We start from the raw sequence: 14415 nt of genomic DNA on the forward strand, positions 1-14415 counted from the left end.
TTTATGTTTTGGAACGTGTTATCCAATCACCGAAGACTTTAGTGGCGCTTGACCAATGAGGGCAAAGATTGTTGTGGGGCCATGTGAGAGGTTTGACGGACGTGATTTTTCAAGTTGTTGTGGTAAATGAATGGTCGGAGCATTGAAACACTAAGTCAGTAGGTAAGTAAAGCTAAAGTCACTTCTTATATTTTTTATTTTGTTCACATAAGTATCAGCTTATGCGCTCTTTACCCGCCGCTATTGTGTGCCTGAGAGTCACCTCAAGACTGTGTGTCGCTTTGACCTTGTTGGCTCATTTCATTACATTACAGAACCTGAAAACTGTTTTACAGAAGCAGCCCCTTATTTTACAGTCACAGCCCATCTCTTGTACAACAGCCTGAGTATACATAACTTCAATTTAACTGTATGTTAATGTGTTAAATAAGAACAAGCTGGCACAATATTCAATCGATTTATCGTAGATGTAAAACATACTACACATTCATACATGAATGGGACATTATGTTCATTATGCAGGAATCAGCCGTACACTGAATTGCTTCGTTGCATAATGTGTTGCCTTACATGTCTTAAATGTTCGGAAAACTAAAACTGTTAGTGACAAGGAGAATATCTGAGTGTTTTAAAAACACACAGCAATATGTAAATGACTTGCATAGCTCACACTTAAAGCAGCCATAACTACCAGAAAGTCGACTTTTTAAACAACGTTTTGCATTTATGATTTAAAGTTTGTGCAAATATTAAACTGATTTAGTTCAGCAGCGAGACATAGATATAATATCTATATGTGCCTGGTAGCAGTTCCATGTAAATTGATATTAGGTATCTTCTGTGTAGAGCTATCAGAGTAAGGTTTTCCCTACACAACTAATTTACTTTTATTCAATACTCATTCATCTTGACTTTGTTTATTGTGTGTTTTGTCTCTTCTTTGACATTTAAAATGTCCTAGTTACTTTCACATTCAAGCCTACATGATTACAACACACAACCAAGTATTAACTGTATAATCTATTTTAAATACTGCACATTGTGACTACTCTTTTGTATGGCTAAGTCTCCAAAATGAACAAAAACTAAAATACTTTGAGCTTATTCATGTTTTAGTAAGAGAAGTTTAGGGCTAAAGTATGGATTATAATGCAGCACTCTGCTGTTCAAATATCATAGTAGGTTATGGGAGGGTAAATAATTAAATGAACCATGGATCTATTCCAGCCATTTTCAAACTCCAATATCATCATTTTCTCTTTCCTAATATGACAACTCAATATGTCTGATGTGAGAAATGCCTACTGATCAGGGAAACTTATTTTTAATATTTTAAGAATACTCAGATACTCAGTTTGTCAGATCTGGCAAACCGCTGACAGGGGAAAACGACCATTCATTGTGTGTGATGTCCACTATTAATACTAGCTGAGTGATGAGTGATCAGTGTAATCCTTAAGGCAGCTGTAAAAAACGTTTTTGTGGCTGAGATAGGCCAGAGGCAGCACAAGATCACAGGACAGTGTAAGGCTCCCGAGGAGGCAATAGCCCAACTGCTCACTTTACAAATGCTCTCAGCAGAGGCAGTCCTGCTGTTTTGACAGCACTGTTGAGATTTATATGTGCTGACAGGAGACCAAGGGAATATATCATGACTGACAACACTGAGCATTGTGGAAAGCCTATACGAGACAAATAAAATGCGAGACTATCTCAGACAGAGGAGAGCTGGCTTTAGCAGTGCAACGTGCAGGATGTAGTACATTTCTGTGGAAACTTTCTCCACATCCTCTGCACAGTGCCAGTCACCTCATTTCCAATTGTCTCGAATCCCAATTTAACCCATGGCTCTGTAGCACAATCCTGTGTGTTAGTGTAAATACTGCAGCCTAATTGTAGAAAAATAACATAATTTCCCCCCTTTTTAAATATGTAATCTGTGCCTGTTGGTGTTTTTTCTGCAGTGTTTTTGTCCGTTTTATCAGTCTCTGTATCTGATTGAGCTATATAATGGCAGCAGTCATAACATGTCAGACTGTTCCTGGTCAGATTGTTTTGGTTTCTTCAGTGTAATTCTGCCATCAGTGTGGAACTGCGAGAAGCAGTACACTTCTTGCATCCGTAGGATGCAAGATTATCATCAACATGCAGCATATTTGTTATTTTAGCCACAAAAGTAAAGTAATATTCTAAGGACTCAAGTACAATAAGCATAGGATGGGTTTTGTACCCACCTGATGTTGTCAAAGGATTTTTCCATTTATTCAACATCCCCTGTTTTGAAAAAAGCTGTATTTAGATTTGTTGCTAATATGGCATGAAATACAGCAAGCCATATTTAGTTTGACTTATAGGATAGAAAATAAAATGACAATAAAGAGAAAGTCATTCATTTAGAATTAAAGGAAATCCCATTCTTAAAAATCCTAGGTTTGCCTTAAAGGTTGAGGTATCTGTCACTAGCTATTGTCAAATATATATGGGGCATTGTTGTGAACAGGCAAGTGCCAAAGACAAAGTCCTTTGTGAATCTGATACAACACATGATAAGATCTCTCAATTCTCTCAGCACCAGGCCAGCAACATGCATTCGCTTTGGTCAATACAATAAGGCTTAGTTGCTGATTTTTCCATTCTATGTAATTGGCTGGGGACTCCGTCAACCCACACTTCCTTTCAATTCATAGCAGTTGTATTCATATCACTTGGCTATTATTTGCTCTGTCTGACCCATTGATTGTAGGTTTAAACCCTCAGCTCCTCAAATAGTAACCTCGCTCAGCTGTTTCACGGCTATGTTGCCGTTAGCAACAATGAAAAGAGCAATATGGAGATCAGTTGCTTCAATAAAGCTTCTGATAGAAGGCAGACCTAAAGGAGATGGGGGCTAGACATGGTACTCTGTGACTGGGACTTTTACATCTGTCACTCTCCATCTTGCCAGGTGTCTGTGTCTAAACCAGCAGGATTATCTCTGATTGGACTGATAGTTGAAACAGACCCCCCTGGTTGCCAAACCTCCTCCTTTTTATAGATCACATTAAGATCAAATCAAGCTCTGTGCAACAGGACTAATGCCCCACCCTCCTCTGCCTTCTGCTGCCCAGAGGAAGACATCAGAGGTGGGATTGGTCCCCTCTCTGGTGCTGCCTGCTCCTCCAGACTCCCTTCCATCTGGGATCCTCAGGGAGAAAAAGAATATCTGACAAGGGGCTTGTAAGCCTCTTAGCCCCCCTGTTGGCCAGCTCTCTCTCAGCCCATGTTTTCCTAATTTAGTTGTGTAAGGAGTCCACTGCAAGGCCCTTATGTGATGTTTGGATTGGGATTCTCTTTGTGACTCTAATAGACTGGCCATGTTTTTCAATTAACACTCCTCAGCCAGTGGCAGGTTCAAATCTCTTGAGACCAGTAGCAGTAATTCCTTTATGAATATTTCCTTATGGCTTCAATGATGCGTGTTTAATCAGGTATCAATGTTGACACTTGGCAAAACCCAAAATAATTGGCTGTATAACTTCAACGGAAAAAAGAAAGTTAACGTTTTTATGAAGATATGAACGCTTTTTTTTCCCAATACACAAGTGTCATTTTTATAAAGTTAAATATAATATATATAATTAAATTACCAAGAGTATCTTTATCTTTGAATCACAACCATTAAATTAAATTGGGATATTTTCAAGGGGCATTTGATTGTTTACATCCTGATAATGCGATAATGTGATGTTATGAAAGGACAATAACAACTTGTCCAACACTTCTTAACTTTTGAGAGACAGCTTCTATTTTCTAGTGGTTTTGTCTGTCAAAGCGTCTTCATTAATGTCAACACAGATGGCAGAAACATGCCTTTGTTTACATTTTATTTGTGTAGTGTCTCTAATTCTACATTTAAAATGCTTTTGACAGCTCGGTGGACACATTAATAGGCATGGCATCCCTGTTATTGCTGCACTTTATGATTCCTCATAGTTGGTATTGGCAAAAAAAAAGAATGTATCTACTTGTGATTGCTCTGCCCTGAGTAACGGGCTCCCCCAGTAAGAGGATCACAGAGTTAAACACACAATGAAGTGTTTCTATCCACAGCTATTCATTTGGGATCCCCCTCTTTTCCCCACTGTAGCGCTGTGCTGTGACCACGGGAGGCCGGTGGCCACAGATGGTTCTGCAGAGGGGGCTGCGCTGACTTTCTTTGTTTTCCAATGAACATGTTTGGTGTGTAATCCTGGATTAACAGAGAGACTTTGTGTTAATTCACAGCTGTAATACAGCATTCGATTTAATATTGGTGCTCCCCAGCACACACATGGGCTGGGTATTAGGGGCAAGAGATAGTGTGGGTTGTCTGACTCTTTGCCCTGGGGAGTTAGAGGTAATAGAGATCTAATCAGAAGTCTCTGTGGATGTCCACCTTATTCTGAATCCCAAAGGAGTCACTGCGGCTCAAATACACTTCCTATGAAACACATAGGTAATGCTTTTGTCTGTGCACAGTCACACCACATGCGCACACACACAAGCGCACACTATCAATGACAGAGGGTGCCTCAGAAAACCAGGCGGCTGCATATGGACTCTCTTGATATCAGTCACTGGCCGTGTGATCTTGTTATGCAAAGTCCCTTAATCCCTACCTATGATGAATGCAGGCTGGAATGGAGGGGGAGCTGAAACAGAGATATGAGGGCAGCTGTAAGGGAGGCTGGCGTCCACTGTGCTCTGCGAATAAGTGCTAGCAAAGATTCCTGATCCCCAGCCTAGCAGAAGGAAGAGCACATGTGAGATCATGTCTGAGAGTACTTTATAGTCCTGCAATGACAGAGATGCTGCTGGAGGATGCTGAGGGCAAGACAAATAGAGTTGAACATGTCACCTTAGTGCAGACCTAGAGATTCACATGAACCTTTAGACCACTCGCTTCCCTACAGAGGAATTATAGGGCCAGGGGTGTCGTTGTACCAGCTGTGGTAGGACTGAGTTTATAGTTCCCGTGGAAAGGAACCACAGAGCAGAATCTGACTGGAAAGGGGCACCTCATTTTGGCCCTGTGCTGAACGCATATATGCCTCTTCACCTGTTATTCAGGGTTGCCAGGGGTGATCAAGGAAAAGTGAGAAGAGTGGAAAGGCAGCACGCAGGGAGGTGAAAGGATGAAGTTGGTCTTTTTTGTATCAGAGAGGATGGTGAATGGGCCAAAGAGACAAACCATGCTAGGGATGAACGAATAGAGAGAGGGTTTAATAGGTGGAATATAGTTGGCATGAATGAGAGAGCATTGTGTGTGTGTTTTGTATTTGTGTGTGAGAAAAGCAGAGGGGGGTAATGGGATTAGGAGTAACACCTTTGGCAGGGCTGGGAGAGCCACCTGACACCCGGTCTGTTGGGGACCTGGGGAGAAAGGGGGGTGGAGGTGGTGGGGCAAGGGAGAAATTGGGGGTCTAATCCGTGTCCATCTTTGGGAAGTCATTCCCAGAGCTCTGAGGATTTGGGGCTTTGGTTTCCGCTCTACTTGCTTTTGTTAATAATACCCTGGGAGGGAGAGAAGACATGGAGAGAGAAAGAAGGAAAGAGACAGAAGGAATAAGGGAGACGGAGGAAAATATTTCTTTACCCTGTGGCGGACTGGCAGGACGGCGGCCTGAACTATAAAATGTTTGAAGGGCAGACTAAACCGAGCTTTATCTATTCTTCTGAAAGACATACAGTTTCAATCTGTTTGTGTATTTGCATGTGTGTGTGTGTGTGTGTGCAGGTGAGCCAGCGTACACACTGAGCACGGCAGTGTGTAAAGATTGACTTACTTTCTTCTCTCCGAACAACAGGTTGCAGCTTGAGTAAAAGTCAATAACCTGAGTGTGGCTGGGATGTTTGCTCAGAAGACACACGGTCCTTGTGTGTGTGACAGAGTGTTTGCAGGGCGGGCGGATGGGTGCTGCTGGGGGTGTCTCTGTGTTTCTATGGTGCTGACAGAAGTTGATAACTGCTCTAATGATTGTGGTGGTATTGGAGGCAGCCCGGTGTCAGCAGCTGGTTGCAGACAGTGTGGAGCTGCAAGGCTGGATGTGTCACAGCCTCCGTGTTTGTCCATCACCTGAGCGCAAGGTGTCGATTGGTCCATCCTACACAGGAGCAAAGTTCAGCGCAGTTTTCGGGTGTGAACCGGCCGCTCAGCCTCTGAGAATGAAACACCAGGGAATGTGCCATCTTAGCAGTAGGCCAACTGTGACAACCTTGTCCACACCTTTTTAAGAATTAAACCCAAAACAACTTTTGTTTTAGTAATCTAGTAAAAGACATAAGCCTACCATAAATGGATCAGAAACTAAGCCCTTTACTCACCACTGTATGTTTAATAGGGCTCCACAATATATTGATTTTAAGGAGAGTATCAGTAGAAAAAACTGCACTTTAAAATGTAACTATTATTCTATTATTATTGGTACCTTTTGTGTTTCATTAAAGAATTTAATGAAATAATACATTTGTGAGCAATCAGTATATCCCCTATATACAAATAGCGGCGGCTCCGTGCTCACATTTAGCTGGGCCCGCGTGCCTTAGCACCGCTGCTATGACTCCATCCTAGAGGAAACACTGGCAATATTTTTATTTTATCTGGATACTGAAAAACAAGCAGAAAGGAAGAGTTTATTATAAAGAGAACTGTAAAACATCAGGCTAAATATCGCAGAAAATGTGTTTATTGCATGTCATAACGTGTCACCCCTATTGTATAGAGCATGATAACAATGTACTCTGACATTGTGTTATAACCTCTGGTTGTGTTTTGTTTTGCAGGTGGAGATGTTCCGCAGTGTGCTGGGAAAGACCTTGGGCTTTGTGGGCTACACAGTCCAGTATGGCTGCATTGCACATTGTGCCTTCGAATACATTGGAGAATTTGTGGTGGTTCGTAGATTAGTGTTACAGAAATAATGTCCAGGCCGTTATTTTTTCTCTCAAATCTTGTCAACAAATCTATGCAAAAAAGAAAACGATGTATTTCTTCTTCAGTGTTCTGGTCCATCCATGGAGCCAACCATCGTCAACCATGATATTGTGTTCTCTGAACGGATGAGTCGTCTGCAATGCAAAATACAGAAGTGAGTTCCAGTCAATGGATTCATATGCATGCCGGAATATGAAGAGACATTTACAAATTATATTTTCTACCTGCACGATTTTAAATTCTAATTGTATTTCCTTTTCTCTTTCTTAGAGGAGTTAGGAAAATAGGGCAGCATTTTTTTTTTTACAAATATACATCATAGATAAAGCAAGATATCTTTGCTTTATTTTTGTGAATTACTGCACACCGAGGTGTTACAAATTAAAAAAAAATTCTTTTTCTTTTCAGGGGTGATATCATTATTGCAAAGAGTCCATTTGACCCTAACATGAACATTTGTAAAAGGGTAACTGGACTGGAGGGTGACAAGGTCTGCACAAGTTCCCCATCAGATCTGTTCAAGGCCCACACATATGTGAGTATGTTTACATCTTTGTCATGATTTCCTGACGCTTTTCTTATACTTTCCTGATAAGCATCTTTCTAAGGACGGTACCTTGTGGCAGCTTTAGAAGGTTTTCTCTATTTTGAAGAAGAAAATGTTAAAATAAAACAGTAAAAGGGAGCATGACTAAAGAATGTGTTTCCAATAAAATACTTGTTTCATCCTAAAATGACACAATATCTATGCATAATGCAAAATCGTCTCTCACTTTGTCTTTGGTTGTCTTTGTGTGTGTGTGTACCACAGTCTATAGACTATCATAGTTGTTTACATTTTAGACGGCACACATCCATTTTGTGCCATTGGTCAAAATATCAGCTTTTGACAACACCTATATTTCCTCAGAACAGTGATAAAACCACAGAGTGAGCAGGGGTTCTGCTGCTGAAACCACTGTCATTGCTTTTCTATTACTACTCTCCCAAACGCCCACAGCTCAGGCCTGCAATCTCTCTGAAGCCTGTTAGAGTTAGTGCCAGCCGAATGGACAGACTGATGGGTGGGCGGAGGTGTGTGTATGGGTGTGTGCTTGTGCGTGTGTGTGCATACGTCGGCAAAGCAAAGGTTGCGTTGAATGTTTTTGAATTTATTGCGTATTTTATAGACTATGGGCAGGCTGTTGAATGAGTTCAGAAAAAAAACATAGCATAAGGCCAAGCCTATAAGTGTCATTGAACAAATGAAATGAGGAATACAGAGGTTTCTTCTTCTACTAGCTTCATCCCTAACCCCACATACACAGGAGCGGACTTGTAACAGGTGACATCATTGGGTTTTCACTTGTGATCCCAGGATGAAATGACGGTCCAGTTTGAGTCATTTTTAAGTTTCCCACTAGGTGCACAGCTACTAAAGTTTTAATTTATCTACAGTGCACAACAAACTTGACTTGCACATAAATGGTTTTATCATTTGGCCAGCCTGACTAACCATCTCATTGGGTCTGTGAGGGGTAGTCACACTAAATACGAGCTCCAATGTGTCCCCAATAGCACTGATAGCAGAGATGATACTGTGGGCAACCTCTTTAACAGTCATGATGTTGAAGCTTTCGGAGCTCGCATAAAGGACATGGTCGTTTTTGGACATCCAGAATCTCAGCAAAAGTCAAAGGAAGTATTTTTCCCAGACTGGACAAAACGTCATGCTTTTAATAGTGGCCAGAATTGATTAAAACAATAATTGAACTGGAAAGGCACACCTGCATAGCTAATGTTATTCTAAAGTCTTAGAGTTGTGAGCATCACAAACAAGGGAGGAAGCTTAAAATAACCCTTCACAAAGCTGATTGTCACTGAGCTTTTTGTTAAAGCATAATAAGCTTTCCTATGTACAATTATTTCATTATCTCCCAGGAGCAAAACCATCAGCTTCATGTGACAGCATTGGAGGTAGCTGAGAAAACACCCGCTGACGATATAAATGTTTGAATTCCCTCAGGGAGTTTTTTCCCCAGAGGATGTATGTTTTGTCTGTGACTATTAGGATGGTGTTTGGCATTAGGGTTGGACCTGTAAAGATGCATTTTGGAAGCCAATGTTAGACCCTGTTATCACCTCCTTTTTTGTCCTGACAGACAGGCAGGTCCTCTCCTCCCTCAGAGATCCAACAGCCGACTAATTGCCCTGTCACCTTTTAGGAATCATTTCTGTGTCTGAGCTATTGTGTCAAAACAATGACACTTGATCCCAAATATTATAGCAAAGCGAGGGAGAGAGGGGGGACAGAGGGGGAGATGAAATGTCCCCATACGTTATGTTATTTGCAGTAAAGATAGACGGAGAGATATAGTAAAAGATGATCTCTATAAGCCTGTATGTGTTTAAGCTAAACATAGTTCACTACCTCAATCATGTTAACGTAATGAGCACTGTAATGGTGTGGCTGTTAAACAACACACCTTCGCAGCAAGGAGAGCTCTAGTTTCAGTGCCTCTCGACACGTCCTTGACAGGTACACAATGCCTCGCTTTGACCCAGCTTACAACTGCAGGACGAGGGCAATCTCTGCCGTCCATCACACCAGAGCCGCCGGCAGGGTTGATCAAAGTGACTCTGCTTCTAAAAACGATATAACTATATGGCTAAACTAATGAATGATTGAGGTATCTCCATTCCACCCTGTCTGCAGAGAAGCTTCACAAACCCAACGGACGTGCATGGAAACTTTAATGAGGCTCGTGGCTTTGTGGTCATTTACAAGTGCTTGAAACAGCAGTTGTCTTTGAAAAGAAGAGTCAAGGATAGGGCATTATCTGGTTCCACCGCTGTTCTGCATTAACCTAGCTTTAATTCAGAACCTTTTGACTTACTATTTTTTGTCCCCCCTCATTCACACACCTGCGACTTGCAAGGTGATATGCATAAGCTTTTCTCCAGCAGATCAAGTTTCAGACCTCGTCACTTTTTCACTTTTCTGAAATACTGCTTCGTTGATCCTTAAAGTACTTTTCTCTTTATCTATGCTTGGATTTCTCTTTAGGGTCATTTGTTTGACGGGGCTCAAAATCAAGCCGCTTATTTCAGCTGGTGCCAATGGTATTGATCGATCGCCACAGACGTCTTACTGAAGCTTGATCCTTAATAAAGTGGAAGAGATGTTGACAGTGACTAAGAAAAGTTTCCTCATTTCCAAAAAGTGCTGCAGCTTGAAATGTCTTAATCAAAGCTCCATGTCTTAAGGATAAGTACAAGAAAGATTAAGCTTTTTTTAATAGAAGATGCAGAGAAATGGGGGGTTCTGGTTTGACAGATGACAAACGGTGGTGTTTCTTTTTCCTGTGCTTGGGAGCCAGCATATGTTACCATGTTAATGAGGTGTAATGGTGGGAATCCAGCATGCTGACATATGGTTCTCAGATGACTCCTTTAATGATATTCATTTGTGTCGTCGTTATTCAGTGAGTTGTTTACCTCGTGTTAGGTCAACATGTCAATGGCTCGTGATTATGTCACATCATCTGTCTCAATTATCGAATATGAAACAAAACGCAGCATCCCACAGTAGGACTAAAGACTTTAATCAGACAGCAGGGTGATGGGACTGAGAGATACGAGCAGATGCGAAGATGTGACTTCACCTCAGTGTGGATATTATTATTTTTCCTTATTCATGTTATTCTCCACTGCAGAAGACTTTTGCCGTTAAAAAGTTAGGCAACACAAAAATAGACTCGTGGATTGTGATGCCCATTATGACAATATAATGTGTTGTTGATCCTGTCTGCACATATAGGGGGGACAGCGCACTTAATTAGGGCCTTGACAAGCCTACTCTCCTAAAGTGATGAGATTAATCATAATTGGTGTCACTGTGAATTAGAGCCCGCTTGGATGAGCGCCCCACTGGCAGGTCAGAGCGCGGTGGAGACCCTTGGACACTGCTGCTAGCCGAGGCTTAGCCCTCTCCGTCTCCCTGTTTCCCTCTCTCTCTCTGCCCAGCTATCTCAGGCCCCTCTCCTGCTCTGCCCTCCCTGGGTAAGAGGGGCGCAGATCTCAGCCAACAGCCTAATGACCCCGTTTGAAGTTCTTCTAAATCCCCCCCGACCCTGCCCGTTACCCATGACCCCTCTCCTAAGACGGTTCGGGGTTAAAGAGGGACAGGCAGGTTTGACGTTAAGATTGGCTGAGGAGGCAGGGCCGGCCGAGGCGTAGGGGGTGGGGTTAAGGTAGAGTCTCACTGCATAATGGATTAACTGACTTTTTCGTGTTAAAGTTAAGTCGTGCTGCAACAAAAATATTTGTGGGGTGAAACAGTCCACATGTTTATGTTTTTCCTCTTTCCATGTGTGTGGTGATGTTTTTAGGTTCCAAAAGGCCATGTATGGCTAGAAGGGGACAACCTGAGGAACTCCTCTGACTCGAGGAGCTATGGCCCAATTCCATATGCCCTGATCCGAGGGCGTGTTTGCCTAAAGGTAACTGGGGTTGTGAAATGCATGTTGTGATGTATTTGTTTTGTATTAAAAAACAATTGTTCTTCATAATGAGGAAAATTGTTTGATTAAATCTTTCAATAATGGGGTCTAACAGTGCTAGGTGTTGAGCTCCTTTTTTTTCTTCATTTGGTTTTTCATTAGTGCAGTATGGCCATATTTAAGCACAATTGAGAGACGTGAGTCAGTTGGAAGTTCAAAGCAAGTGTGTCTGATTGACCAAAGCCTGGACAACATATTGTCTAGCTTTCCATTCTGCTGTGTTGTCATGTCACTGGATGTCATAGCAACCACGACCCTGGAAACAGGTCAGCCAACCTTCTGTCCCTCTGATTGGACAGCGGCACTCCACTGGAGGCCCTATAACGACAGCTGATGAAATAACAAGATCTTCTACGAAGTCAAACGCATTATTAAAAGGCATATTAGCAAATGTGTCTAAAAAGGGAGATAAAGTGTTGCACATGATGCTAAGGAGTCATTTATGTAATGTTGTGAGTGTAATCACTCTTTTTTTTTTAACCCATTGTTTTTCTGTAACCTTTGTCCCATACAGCTCTGGCCACTGCATAGTTTTGGGAGCCTCAGTGAAAGCCCAACCAGACGGATCATTAAAGCCCGGAGTGACTCAGACTGACTCATTCACTTTGTTTTCAACCATTTTGAATAAAGCTGATATTTATATAAATGCATATTTTAAAAGGTAGTTATTCTTTTGGTACTCAGTATTTTAAAGGGTTAAAACATCATGCAATCATACCTTATACTTGCTTCATCTTTAGATAATTGTTTTGGTGATAAGGCCTTGTCATCTGGGGCTTACATTGTGCTGGATGTGCAGCACTATACTATAAAAAACGGCATTGCGTTAGCAGCCAATACAGCTGCGTCTCTGAGGAACTGCTAATGGCAGAAAATGGGCAGCACAAGATTAATGTTGGATATCGTGCTCATTCAGTAATAAGACAAAAATAATTCAACGTTTTCAATATAAATATGATGGGATGGGTACTTATTGCTGAATTTAACTGTTTCATTTAATTTGCTCTGAAATGCACCCAAATAACTATTTACAGGACAACTGAACAATTGCTTTAAACAAGGATAGCTGTCTCAATCTATAGACTATGACCAAAGGAAAGTCATGCTTTTAAAAAGATATTGTTAATTTCATGTTTACCCTTTCTTAGTATTATGGTAAAACAAAAGCTCTCATATCGTTTAATATTTCATTAGGCTGCCAAGGCAATTGAAAAAATGTTAACATTTCCCATTTAACCATAAAATATTAATAAGCACTTAGTAAGGGCCTCACTCACCACTGGAAACAGCGCGTGTGTCTGGAACCAAACCAGTCCTACAACCAGTATTCAACATGCACTTAAGACACAGCATTATGATCAGCTTACTGTAGTAACCAAACATCATGTAAATGTGGTTTTATCTTGTTGGGGTAAAGGGCTAAGAAGAAACTGGTAGTTAGATTGGTGCCAGTGAAACCAAACTTCTCAGTCATATCAAAGTTTAACCAGGTTTCTCACAGGATTTTAAGAGGAGTGCATCTGCATGACAAAGAGTTAATGGGAAAAGTAATGAGGCAGTAAGAAGGAAGCATTACTGTAGATGTAGGTCTCGTTTTGTATTTGAAATAATAAATAAGCGAAAGCTAAAATATATGAACAAAAAGTTTCCACCTCTAAAAAGCAGGTTAAAACTATTCTCTCAATAGGGAGCTAGCCCTGGTGCAACGCATAGTGACTTAGTGAAAGCAACAACTTCTGACCAAGAGTTACAAATTAAGATGGTTGTGATATTATATTTTTCTCCAGTCTGCTTAATCTCGCAAAAAGGCCTGCACGACATCCTCATTTTAAAGCCTGCTCAGCCCCTCTTGGAAACAGAAACATAACTGCACATTCACATACTGAGCTGTGGAAGCTCAGCTGGTCATTCTCCGAGGCAGAGAAGGACTCTTCTCCTCAGAGCTCCCCAGGGGAAGTGAGTCCCCGGCAGCCGTGGGTCCCTGTCCAGCTGCCTCCTCTGTCTGGAGGGGGCCAGAGGGTCAAAGACAAGGCTCCCTGTGACACTGAATTATCTGCCTGAGTGTGATTGTGCCTGCTGGGAGGGACGCTCAAGATTGTGTGAGCGTCTGTGTGTGTGTACATGAAAAATATTTATGTAGGATTTTGCTTCAAGCACATCTTGGTTTCTCAATGTTTAATATTCATCTGCTGCGTGTCAACACTGTGCCAGTGTTCAGCTGAAATGCTGACACAAGTAATCTTAGCGTGCCCCTTTAAAGATACTGCCCCATAGAGGGAGCTCTCACTGTTTATTGTAAACCAAGGTCCTGGTGGATGAAGCTCTTTATGATTTCAGTAGGCCTACTCTGTTAACACGGTAAAAGCTGAAGATTGGGGATTCACACCGCCTCAAGTACAGGACAAGTATTTCCAGGCCGGCTTTAAAGTTACAGCTGATCAGACTCTCCTCATATAGTAGGCTACCTACATTAAAGCTTCATATTAGAAGTATAGATACATCCTGTATTTTGCCTTTGTTGTTGTAGTTTGAGTCGTGTCAGGAGACCAGAGTTTCAAAAAGATGACCGGGCAGAGGTGTATATCATTATCATGCTGAGTGGGCACAAAGCTGGGACTGAGGCAGGAAGAGATAGAGATCGGAAGAAACGGACAACAGACAGCTGTGCTGAGCTATGCAGCACCACAGAGTCAGGCTGTGTGCTGTCAGCGGGCTGAAGTGTGTCTGCTGCTCCGTAACAGAACAGGGGGACAGAACACATGTATTGTCATAGTGTTGCTGCAGTATGTAGCTCTACATCTGCCAAGCCGAAAGATACACTTTTGAAAGGGTCATCTTTCTAACAATGCAGCGAACCAGAGTTTTCGATTTATTTATTCATGCGTTCTTTTTCATTGTCAATCATGGTGCCTACATTACCCA

At 41.7% G+C, this 14415-nt stretch overlaps 1 protein-coding gene across 3 annotated transcripts in view; it reads left to right on the forward strand.

Annotated features, from left to right (window-relative positions):
* immp1l (inner mitochondrial membrane peptidase subunit 1) overlaps window positions 1-12157 on the forward strand; it is a 35610-nt gene extending 23453 nt beyond the window's left edge. Inside the window, exons 1-6 of one of the 3 annotated variants that reach the window (XM_034079766.1) lie at window positions 57-162; window positions 6802-6912; window positions 7018-7106; window positions 7361-7487; window positions 11323-11433; window positions 12008-12157. In XM_034079766.1, the coding sequence (XP_033935657.1) occupies window positions 6808-6912; window positions 7018-7106; window positions 7361-7487; window positions 11323-11433; window positions 12008-12088 (513 nt within the window). In that variant the 5' untranslated portion in view covers window positions 57-162; window positions 6802-6807 and the 3' untranslated portion in view covers window positions 12089-12157. Of the gene's footprint in view, window positions 1-56; window positions 163-4151; window positions 4219-6801; window positions 6913-7017; window positions 7107-7360; window positions 7488-11322; window positions 11434-12007 lie in introns of those variants that run through there. The other 2 variants (XM_034079772.1, XM_034079758.2) reach the window with 2 other exon arrangements.
* Window positions 12158-14415: the final 2258 nt, after the last annotated feature.

The sequence above is a fragment of the Pseudochaenichthys georgianus genome, chromosome 3 (assembly GCF_902827115.2).
Source record: "Pseudochaenichthys georgianus chromosome 3, fPseGeo1.2, whole genome shotgun sequence".
NCBI classification, from domain to species: Eukaryota; Metazoa; Chordata; class Actinopteri; order Perciformes; family Channichthyidae; genus Pseudochaenichthys; species Pseudochaenichthys georgianus.